Below are 27711 nucleotides of genomic sequence, written 5' to 3' on the forward strand. Positions count from 1 at the left end.
ACCACACAGACACCCACAGACTCACCACACAGAGACCCACAGACTCACCACACAGACACCCACAGACTCACCACACAGAGACCCATAGACTCACCACAGAGACAGTAACAAAAATACAGAAAGTGACACTGGCACAAACACGGTGACGGGCACACAGTGACCCTGACACACCAGTATTCGACACTCAGTGACAGTGACGTCATCACGACGCTTGTGCCAGGCCATGTGCACCTTGAGGCCACGTGAAGTGTCGAACGCCCGCTGGCAGGAGGTCACGGGGCAGACCCAGCAGGTGCCACGGGTCGACTGACGAGATGACCGAGATGATTGGCTGATGCACCACCTGTGCCCCCTACTGTATCAACTTGCTGTGCTTTAGCCACCCGGCGCTCCGCTCGTTGTTGTGAGCGTCGCTCCTCCGCCCTCCGTTGTTGTTGGAGGGCGACTGCATCCAACTGCCCAGTGGCGTCCTTCACGAGCCTCCTCCTCCACAGAGGCCGATCTTGACACCGCTGGTACCAGTCATCGGCAAGTTCAGTCAGCTCCACGTCCTCCTGTACCACATCACTCCATCTCTTCTCATGCGGGCTGCATGACCCAGCCAACGCAGCCTTGCCTGCCGGAGGAGCTCACCGATGGGACTTTGCCCAAATCTTTCAAGGATTTGTGAGCTCCTCACACAATCCAGCCTGCAGGTTAAACCCAGGATGGATCGTAGGTAAGCCAGCCGAAATGTTTCGAACCGGCGAAGATTCTCCATTAGGGGGTTCCGCGTTTCGCAAGCGTAGAGAAGGGAGGGAATGACCGTGGCCGAGAAGACCTGAAGCTTCGTGCGGAGCGACAGACCAGGTAGCTTCCACACAGCGTTACGCAACCGATGAAAAGATATTGCCGCTCGACTGATTCGGAGTGAGACCTCTGCTGTTAAACCGGAGCCGGTCATGAGCACTGCCCAGGTATGGGAAACTCTCCACTCTCTCCACTACTGCACCATCACCGATTGGGAGTTGTGGGGGTGGAGTGTCCGATGGTACAAAATACCCAGGGCCGGCCCGAGGCATAAGCGAACTAAGCGGCTGCTTGGGGCCCCCTGGCCACCAGGGGGCCCCCGAATCGTTTTTTTTTACAATTAAATAACTTAAACAAGTGAAAACCTCACTGTATTCGTTTATAATATTCGCTATAACATTATAGTGTGACATTTGTGTCAATAATCTTCTAGCACAGATGAGTCTGCGTGGTGGGAGGGGGGCCCCCAAATCAAATTCTGCTTAGGGCCCCCAAGAGGCTCGGGCCAGCACTGAAAATACCCAGGCAGGTGCTTAGTTTTGGTGAGGCTGATGGTAAGGCCCTACCTCTTAGTGGCACGCTCCAGGTTCAGCAGCAGCGTCTCCAACTCCTGAATGAGCAGCTATTACCAAATCATCGGCATACATAACGTGGTTGAGCAATAGGGAGCCATCCCTTGACCGCACCCGGGCATCGATCAGCCTTCCATTGTATCTGTACCAGATGGAAATTTCTCTGGTACACAGTGACACACAGTGACACACACAGTGACACACACCACACACACACACGGTGACACACACACAGACACACAGACAGACACACACACACAGACACACACACAAACACACACAGACACACACACAGACACACAGACACACACACACAGACACACACAGAGAGAGACACACAGAGAGACACACAGAGAGACACACACACAGTGACACACACCCCACACACACACAGTGACACACACACACAGTGACACACACACACCCCACATCCACACCGCGCATGCGCACTGGCCTCCCGGGCCCTTATTCCTTCATCCTCGTTCTCGCCGCCGCCGCGTCTCCACTCCAACGTTTCGCGCCATGACCGAGCAGTCGGCCCTGCTGCTGAGGCGGCAGCTTGCGGGTGAGGACGACGACAACGACGACGAGAAGGAGGAGGAGATCCCCCCCCCCCTGGCCTCGGAGTTTTTTGTGATAAAAAGACGGGGCCCCCGGAGGGCGGGGGGTAGCGGCCTAGTCGGCTCTACCGGCCGAGGCGCGCCTCGCTCGGTAGGGGAGGCTATCCTAGCGGGGTGGGTGCGTGAGGGGGTAGTGCGGCCTAGTTGGTCTTACCGGCCGAGGCACGTCTTGCTCGGTAGGGGAGGCTATCCTAGCTGGGTGAGGGGGGGGGTGAGCGGCCTAGTTGGCCCTACCGGCCGAGGCGCGTCTCGTTCGGTAGGGGAGGCTATCCTAGCGGGGTGGTGGTTGGGGGGGTAGTGCGGCCTAGTTTGCCGTACCGGCCGAGGCGCGTCTCGCTCGGTAGGGGAGGCTATCCGACAGGGGGGGTGGGGGCGGTGGGAGATTTGTCTGCAGAGTTCGCTCCTTGTGAGGGGTGATGTGCAGGGCTTGGCCATGGTAACGTGGAATGTAGGGGGGGGATGTTGTAAATATCAGCATCACCACCGTAAACACCATCACCATCGTCAACACCACCATCATCGTCATCACCACCGTCAACACCATCACCATCGTCAACACCATCATCATCGTCATCACCACCGTCAACACCATCATCGTCATCACCATCGTCAATACCCCCATCATCATCGTCACCATCATCGTCATCACCATCGTCAATACCATCACCATCGTCAATACCATCACCATCGTCAACACTGTCATCACCACCATCATCATCGTCAACACCATCATCACCGTCATCATCACCATCGTCAATACCCCCATCATCATCGTCACCATCGTCGTCATCACCGTCGTCAACACCATCATCATCGTCATCACCACCATCATCATCGTCATCACCACCATCATCATCGTCATCACCACCATCATCATCGTCATCACCACCATCATCATCGTCGTCACCATCATCACGATCGTCATCATCATCATCAACACCATCATCATCATCAACACCATCATCATCATCACCATCATCACCATCGTCAACACCATCATCATTATCGTCAACATCACCATCATCATCGTCATCACCACCATCATCGTCATCACCATCATCATCTGTGTGTCTCTCTGTGTGTGTATCTTTGTGTGTGTATCTCTATGTGTCTCTGTGTGTGTCTCTCTGTGTGTCTCTCTGTGTGTGTATCTCTGTGTGTGTGTCTCTCTGTGTGTGTCTCTCTGTGTGTGTCTGTGTGTGTGTCTGTGTGTCTGTGTGTGTGTGTGTCTGTGTGTGTGTGTGTGTCTGTGTGTGTCTGTGTGTGTGTGTCTGTGTGTGTGTCTGTGTGTGTGTGTGTCTGTGTGTGTGTCTGTGTGTGTGTGTCTGTGTCTGTGTGTGTGTGTGTGTCTCTCTGCGTAGAGCTGAACCGGAATCCAGTGGAAGGCTTCTCCGCGGGACTGATTGAGGATGAAGACATTTACCACTGGGAGGTGGTGATCATCGGTTCTCAAGACACCATCTAGTGCGTCACCGCCACGCTCACCAGCACGCTCACCGCCACGCTCACCAGTCACCACCACGCTCACCGCCCCGCTCACCACCACGCTCACCACCACGCTCACCAGCACGCTCACCACCACGCTCACCACCCCGCTCACCACCACGCTCACCACCACGCTCACCAGCACGCTCACCACCACGCTCACCACAACCCTCACCGCCACGCTCACCAGTCACCACCACGCTCAACGCCCCGCTCACCGCCACGCTCACCGCCACGCTCACCAGTCACCACCACGCTCACCGCCCCGCTCACCGCCACGCTCGCTCAGAACCACTCTCACCACCACGTTCACCGCCAAGGTCACCACCACGCTCACCGCCACGCTCACCACCACGCTCACCGCCATGCTCACCACCACGCTCACCAGTCACCACCACGCTCACCGCCACACTCACCGCCACGCTCACCACCACACTCACCACCACGCTCACCGCCACGCTCACCGCCACGCTCACCAGCCTCAAATGAGTACCTGGTGCGGTGTGTAGTAAACATCGCGACTGGGGAGACAAAGGCGGTCGGGCGTGGTGCTGGCCACCCACCCCCTCGTGTACCGTTCCGGCCTTCATAGGTGCTACTCGCTAACAGCACTTGCCCCTACAGTCTGTTAAGGCTATACGGGTGGATCTTTTTGTGTGTCACTGTGTGTGTCACTGTGTGTGTGTGTGTCACTGTGTGTGTGTGTGTCACTGTGTGTGTGTGTGTCACTGTGTGTGTGTCACTGTGTGTGTGTGTGTCACTGTGTGTGTGTGTGTGTCACTGTGTGTGTGTGTGTGTCACTGTGTGTGTCACTGTGTGTGTGTCACAGCGAGGGAGGGGTGTTCAAGGCCCACCTCACCTTCCCCAGGGACTATCCCCTCAGTGTGTCACTGTGTGTGTGTGTCACTGTGTGTGTGTGTCACTGTGTGTGTGTCACTGTGTGTGTGTGTGTGTGTGTCACTGTGTGTGTCACTGTGTGTGTGTGTCACAGCGAGGGAGCGGTGTTCAAGGCCCACCTCACCTTCCCCAGGGACTATCCCCTCAGTGTGTCATTGTGTGTGTGTGTCACTGTGTGTGTGTGTGTGTCACTGTGTGTGTGTGTGTGTTTCACTGTGTGTGTCACTGTGTGTGTGTCACAGCGAGGGAGGGGTGTTCAAGGCCCACCTCACCTTCCCCAGGGACTATCCCCTCAGTGTGTCACTGTGTGTGTGTGTCACTGTGTGTGTGTGTGTGTCACTGTGTGTGTGTCACTGTGTGTGTGTCACTGTGTGTGTCACTGTGTGTGTCACTGTGTGTGTGTCACTGTGTGTGTGTCACTGTGTGTGTGTCACAGCGAGGGAGGGGTGTTCAAGGCCCACCTCACCTTCCCCAGGGACTATCCCCTCAGTGTGTCACTGTGTGTGTGTGTCACTGTGTGTGTGTGTCACTGTGTGTGTGTCACTGTGTGTGTGTGTGTGTGTCACTGTGTGTGTGTGTCACTGTGTGTGTCACTGTGTGTGTGTGTGTGTCACTGTGTGTGTGTGTCACTGTGTGTGTGTCACTGTGTGTGTGTCACTGTGTGTGTGTCACTGTGTGTGTGTCACTGTGTGTGTGTCACTGTGTGTGTGTGTCACAGCGAGGGAGGGGTGTTCAAGGCCCACCTCACCTTCCCCAGGGACTATCCCCTCAGGCCGCCCAAGCTGAGGTTCATCACCGACATCTGGCACCCAAATGGTGAGGAGATCCTCACCCCACTCACTCACTCATCTACTCACCTACTCATCCACCCACTCGCTCACCTACTCACTCACTCATCCACCCACTCGCTCACCCACCCACTCACCCACTCGCTCACCTACTCACCTACTCACTCATCCACTCGCTCACCTACTCACTCACCTACTCACTCGCTCGCTCACCCACCCGCTCGCTCACTCACCCACCCACCCACTCGCTCACCCACTCACTCACCTACTCGCTCACCTACTCGCTCACCTACTCACCCACTCGCTCACCCACTCACTCACCCACTCGCTCACCCACTCACTCACCCACCCACTCGCTCACTCACCTACTCACTCACTCACCTACTCGCTCACCCACTCACTCACCCACTCGCTCACCCACTCGCTCACCCACTCACTCACCTACTCACTCACCCACTCACTCACCCACTCACTCACCCACTCACCTACTCACTCACCCACTCACCCACTCACTCACCCACTCGCTCACCCACTCACCTACTCACTCACCCACTCGCTCACCCACTCACCTACTCACTCACCCACTCGCTCACCTACTCACTCACCCACTCACTCACCTACTCACTCACCCACTCACCTACTCACTCACCCACTCGCTCACCCACTCACCTACTCACTCACCCACTCGCTCACCTACTCACTCACCCACTCACTCACCCACTCACCTACTCGCTCACCCACTCGCTCACCTACTCACCCACTCACTCACCCACTCACTCACCCACTCACTCACCTACTCACTCACCTACTCGCTCACCCACTCACTCACCCACTCACTCACCCACTCACCTACTCACTCACCCACTCGCTCACCCACTCACCTACTCACTCACCCACTCGCTCACCTACTCACTCACCCACTCACCTACTCACTCACCCACTCACTCACCCACTCACCTACTCACTCACCCACTCGCTCACCCACTCGCTCACCTACTCGCTCACCTACTCACCCACCCACTCAGCCACTCGCTCACCTACTCACCCACTCACCTACTCACCCACTCGCTCACCCACTCGCTCACCCACTCACTCATCTACTCACTCACCTACTCGCTCACCTACTCACTCACCTACTCGCTCACCTACTCGCTCACCTACTCACTCACCTACTCGCTCACCTACTCGCTCACCTACTCGCTCACCTACTCGCTCACCTACCCGCTCACCTACCCGCTCACCTACTCGCTCACCTACTCACTCACCTACTCACTCACCTACTCGCTCACCTACTCACTCACCTACTCGCTCACCTACTCGCTCACCTACTCACTCACCTACTCACTCACTCGCTCACCCACTCACCCACTCACTCACCTACTCACTCACCTACTCACTCACCTACTCACTCACCGACTCACTCACTCACATACTCACCCACTCGCTCACCTTCTCGCTCACCCACTCACTGACTCACCTACTCACTCACTCGCTCACTCACCCACTCGCTCACCTACTCACTCACCTACTCACCCACCCACTCGCTCACTCACCCACTCGCTCACCTACTCACTCACCTACTCACCCACCCACTCACTCACCTACTCACTCACCTACTCACTCACTCACATACTCACCCACTCGCTCACCTTCTCGCTCACCCACTCACTGACTCACCTACTCACTCACTCACTCACTCACCCACTCGCTCACCCACTCGCTCACCTACTCACTCACCTACTCACTCGCTCACCGACTCACTCATCTACTCGCTCACCTACTCACTCACCTTCTCACTCACTCGCTCACCCACCCACTCACCTACTCACTGACTCACCTACTCACTCACTCGCTCACCCACTCACCTACTCACTCACCTACTCACTTGCTCACCTACTCACTCACTCGCTCACCCACTCACCTACTCACTCACCTACTCTCACCCACCTACTCACTCACCTACTCACTCACCCACCCACTCACCTACTCACTCGCTCACCTACTCACTCACCTACTCACTCACCCACCTACTCACTCACTCACCCACTCACTCACCTACTCACTCACTCACCTACTCACTCACCTACTCACTCATTTACTCACTCACTCACCTACTCACTCACCTACTCACTCACCCACTCGCTCACCTACTCACTCACCTACTCACTTACTCACCCACCCACTCGCTCACTCACCTACTCACTCACTTACTCACCTAATAACTCACCTTCTCACTCACTCGCTCACCCACCCACTCACCTACTCACTCACCTACTCACTCACTCACCTACTCACTCACTCACCTACTCACTCACTCACCTACTCACTCACCTACTCACTCACCTACTCACTCACCTACTCACTCACCTACTCACTCACTCACCTACTCACTCGCTCACTCACCTCACTCGCTCACCTACTCACTCGCTCACCTACTCACTCACCTACTCACTCGCTCACCTACTCACTCGCTCACCTACTCACTCACCTACTCACTCACCTACTCACTCACCCACCCACTCACTCACCTACTCACCTACTCACCCACCCACTCACTCGCTCACCTACTCAATCACTCGCTCACCCACTCACCTACTCACTCACCTACTCACTCACTCACCTACTCACTCACTCACCTACTCACTCACCTACTCACTCACCCACCCACTCACTCACCTACTCACCCACCCACTCACTCGCTCACCTACTCACTCACTCACCTACTCACTCACCTACGCACTCACCTACTCACTCACCTACTCACTCACCTACTCACCCACCTACTCGCTCACCCACTCACCTACTCACTCACCTACTCACTCACTCGCTCACTCACATCACTCGCTCACCTACTCACTCACCTACTCACTCGCTCACCCACTCACTCGCTCACCTACTCACTCGCTCACCTACTCACTCACCTACTCACTCGCTCACCTACTCACTCACTCACCTACTCGCTCACCTACTCACTCGCTCACCCACTCACCCACCCACTCGCTCACCTACTCACTCGCTCTCCTACTCACTCACCCTCTCACTCTTTCACCCACTCACTTACTCGCTCACTCGCTCACCCACTCACTCGCTCACCTACTCACTCACCTACTCACTCACCCACTCGCTCACCCACTCTCTCACCTACTCACCCACCCACTCACTCACCCACTCACTCACCCACTCACTCACCTACTCACTCACCTACTCGCTCACCCACTCACTCACCCACTCACTCACCCACTCACCTACTCACTCACCCACTCGCTCACCCACTCACCTACTCACTCACCCACTCGCTCACCTACTCACTCACCCACTCACCTACTCACTCACCCACTCACTCACCCACTCACCTACTCACTCACCCACTCGCTCACCCACTCGCTCACCTACTCGCTCACCTACTCACCCACCCACTCAGCCACTCGCTCACCTACTCACCCACTCACCTACTCACCCACTCGCTCACCCACTCGCTCAACCCACTCACTCACCTACTCACTCACCTACTCGCTCACCTACTCACTCACCTACTCGCTCACCTACTCGCTCACCTACTCACTCACCTACTCGCTCACCTACTCGCTCACCTACTCACTCACCTACTCGCTCACCTACTCACCCACCCACTCAGCCACTCGCTCACCTACTCACCCACTCACCTACTCACCCACTCGCTCACCCACTCGCTCACCCACTCACTCACCTACTCACTCACCTACTCGCTCACCTACTCACTCACCTACTCGCTCACCTACTCGCTCACCTACTCACTCACCTACTCGCTCACCTACTCGCTCACCTACTCGCTCACCTACTCGCTCACCTACTCGCTCACCTACTCGCTCACCTACCCGCTCACCTACCCGCTCACCTACTCGCTCACCTACTCACTCACCTACTCACTCACCTACTCGCTCACCTACTCACTCACCTACTCGCTCACCTACTCGCTCACCTACTCACTCACCTACTCACTCACTCGCTCACCCACTCACCCACTCACTCACCTACTCACTCACCTACTCACTCACCTACTCACTCACCGACTCACTCACTCACATACTCACCCACTCGCTCACCTTCTCGCTCACCCACTCACTGACTCACCTACTCACTCAATCGCTCACTCACCCACTCGCTCACCTACTCACTCACCTACTCACCCACCCGCTCACTCACCCACTCGCTCACCTACTCACTCACCTACTCACCCACCCACTCACTCACCTACTCACTCACCTACTCACTCACTCACATACTCACCCACTCGCTCACCTTCTCGCTCACCCACTCACTGACTCACCTACTCACTCACTCGCTCACTCACCCACTCGCTCACCTACTCACTCATCTACTCACTCACTCACCCACTCGCTCACCCACTCGCTCACCTACTCACCCCCCCACTCACTCACCCACTCACTCACCCACTCACTCACCTACTCACTCACCTACTCGCTCACCCACTCACTCACCCACTCACTCACCCACTCACCTACTCACTCACCCACTCGCTCACCCACTCACCTACTCACTCACCCACTCGCTCACCTACTCACTCACCCACTCACCTACTCACTCACCCACTCACTCACCCACTCACCTACTCACTCACCCACTCGCTCACCCACTCGCTCACCTACTCGCTCACCTACTCACCCACCCACTCAGCCACTCGCTCACCTACTCACCCACTCACCTACTCACCCACTCGCTCACCCACTCGCTCACCCACTCACTCACCTACTCACTCACCTACTCGCTCACCTACTCACTCACCTACTCGCTCACCTACTCGCTCACCTACTCACTCACCTACTCGCTCACCTACTCGCTCACCTACTCACTCACCTACTCGCTCACCTACTCACCCACCCACTCAGCCACTCGCTCACCTACTCACCCACTCACCTACTCACCCACTCGCTCACCCACTCGCTCACCCACTCACTCACCTACTCACTCACCTACTCGCTCACCTACTCACTCACCTACTCGCTCACCTACTCGCTCACCTACTCACTCACCTACTCGCTCACCTACTCGCTCACCTACTCACTCACCTACTCGCTCACCTACTCGCTCACCTACTCGCTCACCTACCCGCTCACCTACCCGCTCACCTACTCGCTCACCTACTCACTCACCTACTCACTCACCTACTCGCTCACCTACTCACTCACCTACTCGCTCACCTACTCGCTCACCTACTCACTCACCTACTCACTCACTCGCTCACCCACTCACCCACTCACTCACCTACTCACTCACCTACTCACTCACCTACTCACTCACCGACTCACTCACTCACATACTCACCCACTCGCTCACCTTCTCGCTCACCCATTCACTGACTCACCTACTCACTCACTCGCTCACTCACCCACTCGCTCACCTACTCACTCACCTACTCACCCACCCACTCGCTCACTCACCCACTCGCTCACCTACTCACTCACCTACTCACCCACCCACTCACTCGCTCACCGACTCACTCATCTACTCGCTCACCTACTCACTCACCTTCTCACTCACTCGCTCACCCACCCACTCACCTACTCACTCACTCACCTACTCACTCACTCACCTACTCGCTCACCTACTCACTCGCTCACCTACTCACTCACTCACCTACTCACTCACTCACCTACTCACTCACCTACTCACTGACTCACCTACTCACTCACTCGCTCACCCACTCACCTACTCACTCACCTACTCACTTGCTCACCTACTCACTCACTCGCTCACCCACTCACCTACTCACTCACCTACTCTCACCCACCTACTCACTCACCTACTCACTCACCCACCCACTCACCTACTCACTCGCTCACCTACTCACTCACCTACTCACTCACCCACCTACTCACTCACTCACCCACTCACTCACCTACTCACTCACTCACCTACTCACTCACTCACCTACTCACTCATTTACTCACTCACTCACCTACTCACTCACCTACTCACTCACCCACTCGCTCACCTACTCACTCACCTACTCACTTACTCACCCACCCACTCGCTCACTCACCTACTCACTCACTTACTCACCTAATAACTCACCTTCTCACTCACTCGCTCACCCACCCACTCACCTACTCACTCACCTACTCACTCACTCACCTACTCACTCACCTACTCACTCACCTACTCACTCACTCACCTACTCACTCGCTCACTCACCTCACTCGCTCACCTACTCACTCGCTCACCTACTCACTCACCTACTCACTCGCTCACCTACTCACTCGCTCACCTACTCACTCACCTACTCACTCACCTACTCACTCACTCACCCACCCACTCACTCACCTACTCACCTACTCACCCACCCACTCACTCGCTCACCTACTCAATCACTCGCTCACCCACTCACCTACTCACTCACCTACTCACTCACTCACCTACTCACTCACTCACCTACTCACTCACCTACTCACTCACCCACCCACTCACTCACCTACTCACCCACCCACTCACTCGCTCACCTACTCACTCACTCACCTACTCACTCACCTACGCACTCACCTACTCACTCACCTACTCACTCACCTACTCACCCACCCACTCGCTCACCCACTCACCTACTCACTCACCTACTCACTCACTCGCTCACTCACCTCACTCGCTCACCTACTCACTCACCTACTCACTCGCTCACCCACTCACTCGCTCACCTACTCACTTGCTCACCTACTCACTCACCTACTCACTCGCTCACCTACTCACTCACTCACCTACTCGCTCACCTACTCACTCGCTCACCCACTCACCCACCCACTCGCTCACCTACTCACTCGCTCTCCTACTCACTCACCCTCTCACTCTTTCACCCACTCACTTACTCGCTCACTTCGCTCACCCACTCACTCGCTCACCTACTCACTCACCTACTCACTCACTCACCTACTCCCTCACTCATCCTACTCACCCACTCACTCACCCACTCACCACTCACCCACCCACCCACTCACCACTCACCCACTCTCCCCCCCACTCACTCACTCACCCCCCCCCCACCCACTCACTCACTCACCCACCCACTCACCCACCCCCCCACCCTCCCCCCACCTTCCCCCCACTAGTCGACAAGAGTGGGGAGGTCTGCATCTCCATCCTGCACGAACCACTCACCACTCACTCACCCACTCACTCCCTCACCCACCCCCCCACTCACCCACTCACCCACTCACCACTCACCCACTCACCCACTTACCCACTCACCCACTCACCCACTTACCCCCCCACCCACTCACTCACTCACTCACCCCCCCACCCACTCCCTCACTCACCCCCCCACCCACTCCCTCACTCACCCACTCACCCACCCACTCACCCACCCACCACTCACCCACTCACTCACCCACCCACTCACCCACTCACTCACTCACCCACTCACTCACCCATCCACTCTCTCACTCTCTCACCCACTCACTCACTCACCTTCCCCCCCACCCCCCCCACCTTCCCCCCACTAGTCGACAAGAGTGGGGAGGTCTGCATCTCCATCCTGCACGAACCACTCACCACTCACTCACCCCCCCACTCACCCACTCACCCACTCACCACTCACCCACTCACCCACTTACCCCCCCACCCACTCACTCCCTCACCCACCCCCCCACTCACCCACTCACCACTCACCCACTTACCCCCCCACCCACTCACTCACTCACTCACTCACCCCCCCACCCACTCCCTCACTCACCCACTCACCCACCCACCACTCACCCACTCACTCACCCACTCACTCACTCACTCACCCACCCACTCACTCACCCATCCACTCTCTCACCCACCCACTCACTCACCTTCCCCCCACCCCCCCCACCTTCCCCCGACCAGTCGACAAGAGTGGGGAGGTCTGCATCTCCATCCTGCACGAACCACTCACCACTCACTCACCCCCCCACTCACCCACTCACCCACTTACTCCCCCACCCACTCACTCACTCACCCCCCACCCACTCCCTTACTCACCCACCCACCACTCACCCACTCACTCACCCACCCCCCCACTCACCCACTCACCCACTCACTCCCTCACCCACCCCCCCGCTCACCCACTCACCACTCACCCACTCACCCACTTACCCCCCCACCCACTCACTCACCCACTCACTCCCTCACCCACCCCCCCACTCACCCACTCACCACTCACCCACTTACCCCCCCACCCACTCACTCACTCACTCACTCACCCCCCCACCCACTCCCTCACTCACCCACTCACCCACCCACTCACCCACCCACCACTCACCCACTCACCCACTTACCCCCCCACCCACTCACTCACTCACCCCCCCACCCACTCCCTCACTCACCCACTCACCCACTCACCCACCCACTCATCCACCCACCACTCACCCACTCACTCACCCACCCACTCACCCACTCACTCACCCACTCACTCACCCATCCACTCTCTCACTCTCTCACCCACTCACCCACTCACTCACCCACCCACTCACTCACCCATCCACTCTCTCACCCACCCACTCACTCACTCACCTTCCCCCCCACCCCCCCCACCTTCCCCCCCACTAGTCGACAAGAGTGGGGAGGTCTGCATCTCCATCCTGCACGAACCACTCACCACTCACCCACTCACTCCCTCACCCACCCCCCCACTCACCCACTCACCACTCACCACTCACCCACTCACCACTCACCCACTCACCCACTTACCCCCCCACCCACTCACTCACTCACTCACCCCCCCACCCACTCCCTCACTCACCCACTCACCCACTCACCCACCCACTCACCCACCCACCACTCACCCACTCACCCACTCACTCACCCACTCACTCACTCACCCACTCACTCACCCATCCACTCTCTCACTCTCTCACCCACCCACTCACCCACTCACTCACCCACCCACTCACTCACTCACTCACCCATCCACTCTCTCACCCACCCACTCACTCACTCACCTTCCCCCCACCCCCCCCCACCTTCCCCCCACTAGTCGACAAGAGTGGGGAGGTCTGCATCTCCATCCTGCACGAACCACTCACCACTCACTCACCCACTCACTCCCTCACCCACCGCCCCACTCACCCACTCACCACTCACCCATTCACCCACTTACCCCCCCACCCACTCACTCACTCACCTTCCCACCCACTCCCTCACTCACCCACCCACTCACCCACTCACCCACCCACTCACCCACCCACCACTCACCCACTCACTCACCCACCCACTCACCCACTAACTCACCCACTCACTCACCCATCCACTCTCTCACTCTCTCACCCACCCACTCACCCACTCACTCACCCACCCACTCACTCACTCACCCATCCACTCTCTCACCCACCCACTCACTCACTCACCTTCCCCCCCACCCCCCCCACCTTCCCCCACTAGTCGACAAGAGTGGGGAGGTCTGCATCTCCATCCTGCACGAACCACTCACCACTCACCCACTCACTCCCTCACCCACCCCCCCACTCACCCACTCACCACTCACCACTCACCCACTCACCACTCACCCACTCACCCACTTACCCCCCCACCCACTCACTCACTCACTCACCCCCCCACCCACTCCCTCACTCACCCACCCACTCACCCACCCACCACTCACCCACTCACCCACTCACTCACCCACTCACTCACTCACCCATCCACTCTCTCACTCTCTCACCCACCCACTCACCCACTCACTCACCCACCCACTCACTCACTCACCCATCCACTCTCTCACCCACCCACTCACTCACTCACCTTCCCCCCACCCCCCCCCACCTTCCCCCCACTAGTCGACAAGAGTGGGGAGGTCTGCATCTCCATCCTGCACGAACCACTCACCACTCACTCACCCACTCACTCCCTCACCCACCGCCCCACTCACCCACTCACCACTCACCCATTCACCCACTTACCCCCCCACCCACTCACTCACTCACCTTCCCACCCACTCCCTCACTCACCCACCCACTCACCCACTCACCCACCCACTCACCCACCCACCACTCACCCACTCACTCACCCACCCACTCACCCACTAACTCACCCACTCACTCACCCATCCACTCTCTCACTCTCTCACCCACCCACTCACCCACTCACTCACCCACCCACTCACTCACTCACCCATCCACTCTCTCACCCACCCACTCACTCACTCACCTTCCCCCCCACCCCCCCCACCTTCCCCCACTAGTCGACAAGAGTGGGGAGGTCTGCATCTCCATCCTGCACGAACCACTCACCACTCACCCACTCACTCCCTCACCCACCCCCCCACTCACCCACTCACCACTCACCACTCACCCACTCACCACTCACCCACTCACCCACTTACCCCCCCACCCACTCACTCACTCACTCACCCCCCCACCCACTCCCTCACTCACCCACCCACTCACCCACCCACCACTCACCCACTCACCCACTCACTCACCCACTCACTCACTCACCCATCCACTCTCTCACTCTCTCACCCACCCACTCACCCACTCACTCACCCACCCACTCACTCACTCACTCACCCATCCACTCTCTCACCCACCCACTCACTCACTCACCTTCCCCCCACCCCCCCCCACCTTCCCCCCACTAGTCGACAAGAGTGGGGAGGTCTGCATCTCCATCCTGCACGAACCACTCACCACTCACTCACCCACTCACTCCCTCACCCACCGCCCCACCCCCCCACTCACCCACTCACCTTCCCCCCACCCCCCCCACCTTCCCCCCACTAGTCGACAAGAGTGGGGAGGTCTGCATCTCCATCCTGCACGAACCACTCACCACTCACTCACCCACTCACTCCCTCACCCACCGCCCCACCCCCCCACTCACCCACTCACCTTCCCCCCACCCCCCCCACCTTCCCCCCACTAGTCGACAAGAGTGGGGAGGTCTGCATCTCCATCCTGCACGAACCACTCACCACTCACTCACCCACTCACTCCCTCACCCACCGCCCCACCCCCCCACTCACCCACTCACCTTCCCCCCACCCCCCCCACCTTCCCCCCACTAGTCGACAAGAGTGGGGAGGTCTGCATCTCCATCCTGCACGAACCACTCACCACTCACTCACCCACTCACTCCCTCACCCACCGCCCCACCCCCCCACTCACCCACTCACCTTCCCCCCACCCCCCCCACCTTCCCCCCACTAGTCGACAAGAGTGGGGAGGTCTGCATCTCCATCCTGCACGAACCACTCACCACTCACTCACCCACTCACTCCCTCACCCACCGCCCCACCCCCCCACTCACCCACTCACCTTCCCCCCACCCCCCCCACCTTCCCCCCACTAGTCGACAAGAGTGGGGAGGTCTGCATCTCCATCCTGCACGAACCACTCACCACTCACTCACCCACTCACTCCCTCACCCACCGCCCCACCCCCCCACTCACCCACTCACCTTCCCCCCACCCCCCCCACCTTCCCCCCACTAGTCGACAAGAGTGGGGAGGTCTGCATCTCCATCCTGCACGAACCACTCACCACTCACTCACCCACTCACTCCCTCACCCACCGCCCCCACTCACCCACTCACCTTCCCCCCACCCCCCCCACCTTCCCCCCACTAGTCGACAAGAGTGGGGAGGTCTGCATCTCCATCCTGCACGAACCACTCACCACTCACTCACCCACTCACTCCCTCACCCACCGCCCCACCCCCCCACTCACCCACTCACCTTCCCCCCACCCCCCCCACCTTCCCCCCACTAGTCGACAAGAGTGGGGAGGTCTGCATCTCCATCCTGCACGAACCACTCACCACTCACTCACCCACTCACTCCCTCACCCACCGCCCCACCCCCCCACTCACCCACTCACCTTCCCCCCACCCCCCCCACCTTCCCCCCACTAGTCGACAAGAGTGGGGAGGTCTGCATCTCCATCCTGCACGAACCACTCACCACTCACTCACCCACTCACTCCCTCACCCACCGCCCCACCCCCCCACTCACCCACTCACCTTCCCCCCACCCCCCCCCACCTTCCCCCCACTAGTCGACAAGAGTGGGGAGGTCTGCATCTCCATCCTGCACGAACCACTCACCACTCACTCACCCACTCACTCCCTCACCCACCGCCCCACCCCCCCACTCACCCACTCACCTTCCCCCCACCCCCCCCACCTTCCCCCCACTAGTCGACAAGAGTGGGGAGGTCTGCATCTCCATCCTGCACGAACCACTCACCACTCACTCACCCACTCACTCCCTCACCCACCGCCCCACCCCCCCACTCACCCACTCACCTTCCCCCCACCCCCCCCACCTTCCCCCCACTAGTCGACAAGAGTGGGGAGGTCTGCATCTCCATCCTGCACGAACCACTCACCACTCACTCACCCACTCACTCCCTCACCCACCGCCCCACCCCCCCACTCACCCACTCACCTTCCCCCCACCCCCCCCACCTTCCCCCCACTAGTCGACAAGAGTGGGGAGGTCTGCATCTCCATCCTGCACGAACCACTCACCACTCACTCACCCACTCACTCCCTCACCCACCGCCCCACCCCCCCACTCACCCACTCACCTTCCCCCCACCCCCCCCACCTTCCCCCCACTAGTCGACAAGAGTGGGGAGGTCTGCATCTCCATCCTGCACGAACCACTCACCACTCACTCACCCACTCACTCCCTCACCCACCGCCCCACCCCCCCACTCACCCACTCACCTTCCCCCCACCCCCCCCCACCTTCCCCCCACTAGTCGACAAGAGTGGGGAGGTCTGCATCTCCATCCTGCACGAACCACTCACCACTCACTCACCCACTCACTCCCTCACCCACCGCCCCACCCCCCCACTCACCCACTCACCTTCCCCCCACCCCCCCCACCTTCCCCCCACTAGTCGACAAGAGTGGGGAGGTCTGCATCTCCATCCTGCACGAACCACTCACCACTCACTCACCCACTCACTCCCTCACCCACCGCCCCACCCCCCCACTCACCCACTCACCTTCCCCCCACCCCCCCCCACCTTCCCCCCACTAGTCGACAAGAGTGGGGAGGTCTGCATCTCCATCCTGCACGAACCACTCACCACTCACTCACCCACTCACTCCCTCACCCACCGCCCCACCCCCCCACTCACCCACTCACCTTCCCCCCACCCCCCCCACCTTCCCCCCACTAGTCGACAAGAGTGGGGAGGTCTGCATCTCCATCCTGCACGAACCACTCACCACTCACTCACCCACTCACTCCCTCACCCACCGCCCCACCCCCCCACTCACCCACTCACCTTCCCCCCACCCCCCCCACCTTCCCCCCACTAGTCGACAAGAGTGGGGAGGTCTGCATCTCCATCCTGCACGAACCACTCACCACTCACTCACCCACTCACTCCCTCACCCACCGCCCCACCCCCCCACTCACCCACTCACCTTCCCCCCACCCCCCCCACCTTCCCCCCACTAGTCGACAAGAGTGGGGAGGTCTGCATCTCCATCCTGCACGAACCACTCACCACTCACTCACCCACTCACTCCCTCACCCACCGCCCCACCCCCCCACTCACCCACTCACCTTCCCCCCACCCCCCCCACCTTCCCCCCACTAGTCGACAAGAGTGGGGAGGTCTGCATCTCCATCCTGCACGAACCACTCACCACTCACTCACCCACTCACTCCCTCACCCACCGCCCCACCCCCCCACTCACCCACTCACCTTCCCCCCACCCCCCCCACCTTCCCCCCACTAGTCGACAAGAGTGGGGAGGTCTGCATCTCCATCCTGCACGAACCACTCACCACTCACTCACCCACTCACTCCCTCACCCACCGCCCCACCCCCCCACTCACCCACTCACCTTCCCCCCACCCCCCCCACCTTCCCCCCACTAGTCGACAAGAGTGGGGAGGTCTGCATCTCCATCCTGCACGAACCACTCACCACTCACTCACCCACTCACTCCCTCACCCACCGCCCCCACTCACCCACTCACCTTCCCCCCACCCCCCCCACCTTCCCCCCACTAGTCGACAAGAGTGGGGAGGTCTGCATCTCCATCCTGCACGAACCACTCACCACTCACTCACCCACTCACTCCCTCACCCACCGCCCCACCCCCCCACTCACCCACTCACCTTCCCCCCACCCCCCCCACCTTCCCCCCACTAGTCGACAAGAGTGGGGAGGTCTGCATCTCCATCCTGCACGAACCACTCACCACTCACTCACCCACTCACTCCCTCACCCACCGCCCCACCCCCCCACTCACCCACTCACCTTCCCCCCACCCCCCCCACCTTCCCCCCACTAGTCGACAAGAGTGGGGAGGTCTGCATCTCCATCCTGCACGAACCACTCACCACTCACTCACCCACTCACTCCCTCACCCACCGCCCCACCCCCCCACTCACCCACTCACCTTCCCCCCACCCCCCCCACCTTCCCCCCACTAGTCGACAAGAGTGGGGAGGTCTGCATCTCCATCCTGCACGAACCACTCACCACTCACTCACCCACTCACTCCCTCACCCACCGCCCCACTCACCCACTCACCTTCCCCCCACCCCCCCCACCTTCCCCCCACTAGTCGACAAGAGTGGGGAGGTCTGCATCTCCATCCTGCACGAACCACTCACCACTCACTCACCCACTCACTCCCTCACCCACCGCCCCACCCCCCCACTCACCCACTCACCTTCCCCCCACCCCCCCCACCTTCCCCCCACTAGTCGACAAGAGTGGGGAGGTCTGCATCTCCATCCTGCACGAACCACTCACCACTCACTCACCCACTCACTCCCTCACCCACCGCCCCACTCACCCACTCACCTTCCCCCCACCCCCCCCACCTTCCCCCCACTAGTCGACAAGAGTGGGGAGGTCTGCATCTCCATCCTGCACGAACCACTCACCACTCACTCACCCACTCACTCCCTCACCCACCGCCCCACCCCCCCACTCACCCACTCACCTTCCCCCCACCCCCCCCACCTTCCCCCCACTAGTCGACAAGAGTGGGGAGGTCTGCATCTCCATCCTGCACGAACCACTCACCACTCACTCACCCACTCACTCCCTCACCCACCGCCCCACTCACCCACTCACCTTCCCCCCACCCCCCCCCACCTTCCCCCCACTAGTCGACAAGAGTGGCGAGGTCTGCATCTCCATCCTGCACGAACCACTCACCACTCGCTCACCCACTCACTCCCTCACCCACCGCCCCACCCCCCCACTCACCCACTCACCTTCCCCCCACCCCCCCCACCTTCCCCCCACTAGTCGACAAGAGTGGGGAGGTCTGCATCTCCATCCTGCACGAACCACTCACCACTCACTCACCCACTCACTCCCTCACCCACCGCCCCACCCCCCCACTCACCCACTCACCTTCCCCCCACCCCCCCCACCTTCCCCCCACTAGTCGACAAGAGTGGGGAGGTCTGCATCTCCATCCTGCACGAACCACTCACCACTCACTCACCCACTCACTCCCTCACCCACCGCCCCACTCACCCACTCACCTTCCCCCCACCCCCCCCCACCTTCCCCCCACTAGTCGACAAGAGTGGCGAGGTCTGCATCTCCATCCTGCACGAACCACTCACCACTCGCTCACCCACTCACTCCCTCACCCACCGCCCCACCCCCCCACTCACCCACTCACCTTCCCCCCACCCCCCCCACCTTCCCCCCACTAGTCGACAAGAGTGGGGAGGTCTGCATCTCCATCCTGCACGAACCACTCACCACTCACTCACCCACTCACTCCCTCACCCACCGCCCCACCCCCCCACTCACCCACTCACCTTCCCCCCACCCCCCCCACCTTCCCCCCACTAGTCGACAAGAGTGGGGAGGTCTGCATCTCCATCCTGCACGAACCCGGTGAGGATCGCTTCGGCTACGAGCAGCCGGGTGAGCGATGGCTGCCCATCCACACGGTGGAGACAATCCTCATCTCGGTCATCTCCATGCTTGCCGACCCCAACGGAGACTCCCCCGCCAACGTGGACGCTGCCGTGAGTCGAGGGGGTACCCTGAGGGGTTCCTGGGGGGTCTTGGAGGTTCCCGGGGGGTCCCTAAGGACCCCCCCTGGGACCCATCGTGCGCGCGCGTACGTGGTGTGTGTGTGTGTGTAGGTGCTGCTACTCGCTACTGACAGCACTTGCGTGGGTGAGCGTGTGGGTGAGCGTGTGGGTGAGCGTGTGGGTGAGCGTGCGGGTGAGCGTGCGGGTGAGTAAGTGGGTGAGCGTGTGGGTGAGCGTGTGGGTGAGCGTGTGGGTGAGCGTGTGGGTGAGCGTGCGGGTGAGCGTGCGGGTGAGCGTGTGGGTGAGCGTGTGGGTGAGTAAGTGGGTGAGCGTGTGGGTGAGCGTGTGGGTGAGTAAGTGGGTGAGCGTGTGGGTGAGCGTGCGGGTGAGCGTGCGGGTGAGCGTGTGGGTGAGCGTGTGGGTGAGTAAGTGGGTGAGCGTGTGGGTGAGCGTGTGGGTGAGTAAGTGGGTGAGCGTGTGGGCGAGTGTGTGGGCGAGCGTGTGGGCGAGCGTGTGGGCGAGCGTGTGGGCGAGCGTGTGGGCGAGCGTGCGGGTGAGCGTGTGGGTGAGTAAGTTGGTGAGCGTGTGGGCGAGCGGGTGGGCGAGCGGGTGGGCGAGCGGGTGGGCGAGCGGGTGGGCGAGCGGGTGGGCGAGCGGGTGGGCGAGCGGGTGGGCGAGCGGGTGAGCGTGCGGGTGAGCGTGCGGGTGAGCGTGTGGGCGAGCGGGTGGGCGAGCGGGTGGGCGAGCGTGTGGGCGGGCGTGTGGGTGGGCGTGTGGGTGGGCGTGTGGGCGAGCGTGTGGGCGAGCGGGTGGGCGAGCGGGTGAGCGTGCGGGTGAGCGTGCGGGTGAGCGTGTGGGGGAACCCTATTGAAGGCTACCTGGGGGATCTTTGCCTGTGTCTGTGTGGAGCAGAAGGAATGGAGGGATGACCCCAATGGAGAGTTCAAGCGGAAAGTGACGCGGTGTGTGAGGAGGAGTCAGGAGACAGCCTTCGAATAGCTCACCCACACGCTCACCCACTCGCTCACCCACATGCTCACCCACACGCTCACCCACACACTCACCCACACGCTCACCCACACGCTCACCCACACGCTCACCCACACGCTCACCCACACGCTCACCCACTCGCTCACCCACTCGCTCACCCACTCGCTCACCCACACGCTCACCCACACGCTCACCTACCCGCTCACCCACACGCTCACCCACACGCTCGCCCACCCACTCACCCACCCACTCACCCACTCACCCACTCACCCACCCACCCACACACTCACCCACACACTCACCCACTCACCCACCCACTCACCCACCGACTCACCCACCCACTCACCCACTCACCCACTCACTCACCCACTCACCCACACACCCACCCACTCACTCACCCACTCACCCACCCACCCACCCACTCACCCACTCACTCACCCACTCACCCACTCACCCACACACTCACCCACCCACTCACCCACTCACCCACCCACTCACTCACCCACTCACCCACCCACTCACCCACCCACTCACTCACCCACCCACTCACCCACCCACTCACTCACCCACTCACCCACTCACTCACCCACTCACCCACTCACCCACTCACTCACCCACTCACCCACTCACCCACACACTCACCCACACACTCACCCACACACTCACCCACCCACCCACTCACCCACCCACTCACCCACTCACTCACCCACTCACCCACTCACCCACTCACCCACCCACTCACCCACCCACCCACTCACCCACCCACTCACTCACCCACTCACCCACCCACTCACCCACCCACCCACTCACTCACCCACTCACCACCCCAGAGCTCCGCCCCCTGCACAACTGTGACGTCACAATCAGAGTCGTCACCATGGAGACGACGATGACGACATCGATGGTGGTGATGTTAATATTGACGATGATTTTGGTGATGTCGATGATGATGATGATGTTAATATTGACGATGTTAATAGTTAGACAACGATGATGTTAATGACGATGTTAAGGATGGTGTTGATGGTGTTAACAACGTTGACGATGTTAATAGTGACGACGATGTTGACGATGATTACGATGATGACGATGATGACGATGTTGACGATGTTGACGATGACGACGTTGTTGACGATGATTACGATGATGACGATGATTTTAATAGTGACGACGATGATGACGATGTTGACGATGATGATGATGATGATGAGGATGTTGACGATGATGTTAATAGTGACGACGATGTTGACGATGTTGACGACGATGATGACGATGATGACGATGATGACGATGATGACGATGATGACTATGTTGACGATGTTGATGTTAATAGTGACGACGACGATGACGATGTTGACGATGTTGACGATGTTGACGATGATGATGACGATGTTGATGTTAATAGTGACGACGATGATGACGATGACGACGTTGATAATAGTGACGACGATGATGACGATGTTGACGATGACGACGACGATGATGATGACGATGTTCATGCCGTGGTGACATCACTGCCACGTGGTGGTGGTGGTGGTGGTGATAGTGGTGGTTGTGTGGTGGAGATGGTGGTGGTGGTGGGGGTGGTGGTGGTGGTGGTGGGGGTGGTGGTGGTGGTGGTAGTGGTGGTGTTGGCAGGATCCGCGTGGTTGTGACGTCGCGTTATTTAAATTAAACATTGCGTAAGAACCCGTGACGTCACAGTGTCTCTGTGTGACGTCAGCCAGCAGGGAGGGGTTGAGTGGGCGAGTGGGTGACTGAGTGGGTTAGTTGGTGAGTGAGTGGGTGAGTTGGTCAGTGAGTTAGTGGGTGGGTGAGTTGGTGAGTGAGTAGGTGGGTGGGTGAGTTGGTGAGTGGGCGAGTTGGTGAGTGAGTCGGTGAGTGGGTGAGTTGGTGGGTGAGTAGGTGAGTTGATGAGTGAGTGGGTGGGTGGGCGAGTGGGTGGGTGAGTGAGTGGGTGGGCAGGTAAGTGAGTAGGTGAGTGGGTGGGCGAGTTGGTGAGTGGGCAGGCGGGTGAGTTTGTGAGTGAGTGGGTGGGTGGGTGAGTGACACGGGCTAGAGAAGAGATGGAGTGATGTGGTACAGGAGGACGTGGAGCTGAGTGGACTTGCCGTTGACTGGTACCAGCGGTGTCAAGATCGGCCTCAGTGGAGGAGGCTCGTGAAGGACGCTACTGGGCAGTTGGAGGCAGTCGCCCTCCAACAACAACGGAGGGCGGAGGAGCGACGCTCACAACAACGAGCGGAACGCCGGGTGGCTAAAGCACAGCAAGTTGGCACAGTAGGGGGCACAGGTGGTGCATCAGCCACTCATCTCGGTCATCTCGGTCAGTCGACCCGTGGCACCTGCTGGGTCTGCCCCGTGACCTCCTGCCAGCGGGCGTTCGACACTTCACGTGGCCTCAGGGTGCACATGGCCTGGCACAAGCGTCGTGGTGACGTCACCGCCGCTTAGTGGCGAATGGCGGTTGTTGTTGTTGCAGCTGCTACTCGCTACTAACAGCACTTGCCCCTCCAGCCTGCTAGAGGCTACCTGGGGGGTCTTTGTCTGTGGCTGTGTGCACGTTTAGGTCGACTCAGCCACGAAAGAAGTCACCGTCAATTATTTATTTATTTTTGTAAATAACGTCGCGAGAGAGACCCCCACCACGGGGACCGGGGTTTGGAATTGCCTCAACCAAGTTGCCTGAAACTTTCAGTTGCACGCAACTTTGGTCTCCGTGACCGGGTTGAGCGCAACTTCAGTTGCGTGCAACTTCAGTCTCAACTTCAGTTGCGTGCAACTTTAGTCTCCGCAACCGGGTTGCGTGCAACCTCGGTTGCCTGCAACTTCAGTTGCACGCAACTTCAGTCTCCGTGACCAAGTTGCCTGCAACTTTCAGTTGCGTGCAAATTCAGTCTCCGCGACCGGGTTGCGTGCAACTTCAGTCTCCATGACCGGGTGGTGTGCAACTTCAGTTGCGTGCAACTTCAGTTGCGTGCAACTTCAGTCTCCATGACCGGGTGGCATGCAACTTCAGTTGCGTGCAACTTCAGTTGCGTGCAACTCCAGTCTCCATGACCGGGTGGCATGCAACTTCAGTTGCGTGCAACTTCAGTTGCGTGCAACTCCAGTCTCCGTGACCAGGTTGCGTGCAACTTCAGTTGCGTGCAACTTCAGTTGCGTGCAACTTCAGTCTCCGTGACCGGGTTGCGTGCAACTTAAGTTGCGTGCAACTTTAGTCTCCTCGACCGGGTTGCGTGCAACTTCAGTTTCCGCGACTGGGTTGCGTGCGACGAGCGAGGTTGCGTGCAACTTGTCGCAGCCGAGTTGCGGAGTTGTCCGCTCGTGAGCAGACATCCACATTCACGAGCGAGTTCGGTTGCACGCAACCCAGATTGCGACCCAGTTGCAAGCAACTCAGTTGCGCCAACTCAAACACAGGTCCCGCGTGGGGTCTCAGTTTAGCATTCTGTAAACAAGTCACGAGATACAAACTGGCATGCATAACATAGTGAGTGTGTGAGTGTGTGGGTGAGTGGGTGAGTGAGTGGGTGAGTGTGTGGGTGAGTGAGTGGGTGAGTGGGTGAGTGTGTGGGTGAGTGGGTGAGTGGGTGAGTGTGTGGGTGGGTGAGTGGGTGAGTGGGTGGGTGGGTGAGTGGGTGGGTGTGTGTGAGTGAGTGGGTGGGTGAGTGGGTGTGTGTGTGAGTGTGTGGGTGGGTGAGTGAGTGGGTGTGAGTGAGTGGGTGGGTGAGTGAGTGGGTGAGTGAGTGTGTGAGTGTGTGGGTGAGTGGGTGAGTGTGTGGGTGAGTGAGTGGGTGAGTGGGTGGGTGAGTGGGTGGGTGGGTGGGTGAGTGGGTGGGTGGGTGAGTGGGTGGGTGGGTGAGTGGGTGGGTGAGTGTGTGGGTGAGTGTGTGGGTGAGTGAGTGGGTGAGTGGGTGGGTGAGTGGGTGTGTGTGTGAGTGTGTGGGTGAGTGGGTGAGTGTGTGGGTGAGTGAGTGGGTGAGTGGGTGGGTGAGTGGGTGGGTGGGTGGGTGAGTGGGTGGGTGGGTGGGTGAGTGAGTGGGTGTGTGTGAGTGAGTGGGTGGGTGTGTGTGTGAGTGAGTGGGTGGGAGAGTGTGTGGGTGTGTGTGTGGGTGAGTGAGTGGGTGTGTGTGTGAGTGAGTGGGTGGGTGAGTGGGTGAGTGTGTGGGTGAGTTGGTGAGTGGGTGGGTGGGTGAGTGGGTCAGTGGGTGAGTGGATGAGTGGGTGGGTGGGTGAGTGAGTGTGTGGGTGAGTGTGTGGGTGTGTGGGTGAGTGGGTGAGTGGGTGAGTGTAACTGGGTGGGTGAGTGTGGGTGAGTGGGTGTGTGGGTGAGTGAGTGTGGGTGAGTGGGTGAGTGAGTGTGTGTGTGAGTCTATGAGTGAGTGAGTGTGTGAGTGAGTGTGTGTGAGTGTGTGTCAGTGTGTGTGTGTCAGTGTGTGTGTCAGTGCGTGTGTTTGTATCAAAGAATCCATGCAATTGCGACTCTCGCATCGTCCACCATTGTCAAATCATGTTCCTTCTGCTGCTGCTTGCAACTTCATTGCCGTGTGAACCGGGTTGCATGCAACTTGGGTCTCCGTGTGCATCGGGTTGCATGCAACTGTCGGTCTCCGCCGTGTGCACCGGGTGGACCCTCCTCCCCTCCCCCACGCCAAGATGGAGGATTCGAGAGTGAAGCCGCCATTTTAATGTCCAGGTTCAAATCCTCCTCAGGGTTTTTGTGAGGAAAATTTCGAACTTAAAAATGTTTTCTTCAAATCCACGCTGCGTTATGATTCCTCAGTTTGATAATGTTGTTGTTGTTTGGTTGTTGTTAGTGTTGTTGTTGTTGTTCGTGTTATTGTTGTGTTTTAATGAAGATGAGATAATTCTTATCGTGGCCGCCATTTTAATGTCCACGTTCAAAGCCGCCTCAGGGTTTTTGTGAGGAGATTTTCGAACTTAAAAATGTTTTCTTCAAATCCACGCTGCGTTATGATTCCTCAGTTTGATATTGTTATTGTTGATTGGTTGTTGTTGTTGTTAGTGTTGTTATTATTGTTGTTGTGTTTTAATGAAGATGACAGAATTATTGTGGCGGGCCGCCATTTTAATGTCCACGTTCAAAGCCGCCTCAGGGTTTTTGTGAGGAAATTTTCGAACTAAAAAAATGTTCTTCAAATCCACGCTGCGTTACGATTCCTCAGTTTGATAATGTTATTGTTGTTTGGTTGTTGTTAGTGTTGCTGTTGTTAGTGTTATTGTTGTGTTTTAATGAAGATGAGATCATTCTTATCGTGGCCACCATTTTAATATCCATGTTCAAAGCCTCCTCAGGGTTTTTGTGAAGAAATTTTCGAACTAAAAAATGTATTCTTCAAATCCACTCTGCGTTAGAATTCCTCAGTTTGATATTGTTATTGTTGTTTGGTTGTTGTTGTTAGTGTTGTTGTTAGTGTTGCTGTTGTTGTTGTGATTTAATGAAGACATCAGAATTTTTGTGGCAGGCCGCCATTTTAATGTCTGCGTTCAAAATCGCCTCAGGCTTTTTGAGGATTTTCCAACTGAAATGATTTCCTCAAATCCACGCTGCGTTATAGTT

At 58.6% G+C, this 27711-nt stretch overlaps 1 protein-coding gene across 1 annotated transcript; it reads left to right on the forward strand.

Moving 5' to 3' along the window:
- The first annotated feature begins 1803 nt into the window (after positions 1-1803).
- Positions 1804-22429, forward strand: UBE2G1 (ubiquitin conjugating enzyme E2 G1). Its single transcript, XM_078884599.1, has 5 exons — positions 1804-1926; positions 3343-3445; positions 5082-5179; positions 20950-21128; positions 22050-22429. Exons 1-5 carry the CDS (start codon positions 1884-1886, stop codon positions 22134-22136), a joined length of 510 nt encoding a protein of 169 aa, XP_078740725.1. The 5' UTR covers positions 1804-1883; the 3' UTR covers positions 22137-22429.
- Positions 22430-27711: the final 5282 nt, after the last annotated feature.

The sequence above is a fragment of the Lampetra fluviatilis genome, unplaced genomic scaffold (assembly GCF_964198595.1).
Source record: "Lampetra fluviatilis unplaced genomic scaffold, kcLamFluv1.1 SCAFFOLD_165, whole genome shotgun sequence".
Classification (NCBI taxonomy): domain Eukaryota; kingdom Metazoa; phylum Chordata; class Hyperoartia; order Petromyzontiformes; family Petromyzontidae; genus Lampetra; species Lampetra fluviatilis.

What these genes read in the sequence shown, in the direction of transcription:
- UBE2G1 (XM_078884599.1), top strand. Translation starts at nt 1,884, where the DNA reads ATGACCGAGCAGTCGGCCCTGCTGCTGAGGCGGCAGCTTGCGG. An exon ending in GGTTCTCAAGACACCATCTA is followed by an intron (nt 3,446 to 5,081) that starts GTGCGTCACCGC and finishes TGTGTGTCACAG; the next exon opens with CGAGGGAGGGGTGTTCAAGG. An exon ending in CGACATCTGGCACCCAAATG is followed by an intron (nt 5,180 to 20,949) that starts GTGAGGAGATCC and finishes TCCCCCCACTAG; the next exon opens with TCGACAAGAGTGGGGAGGTC.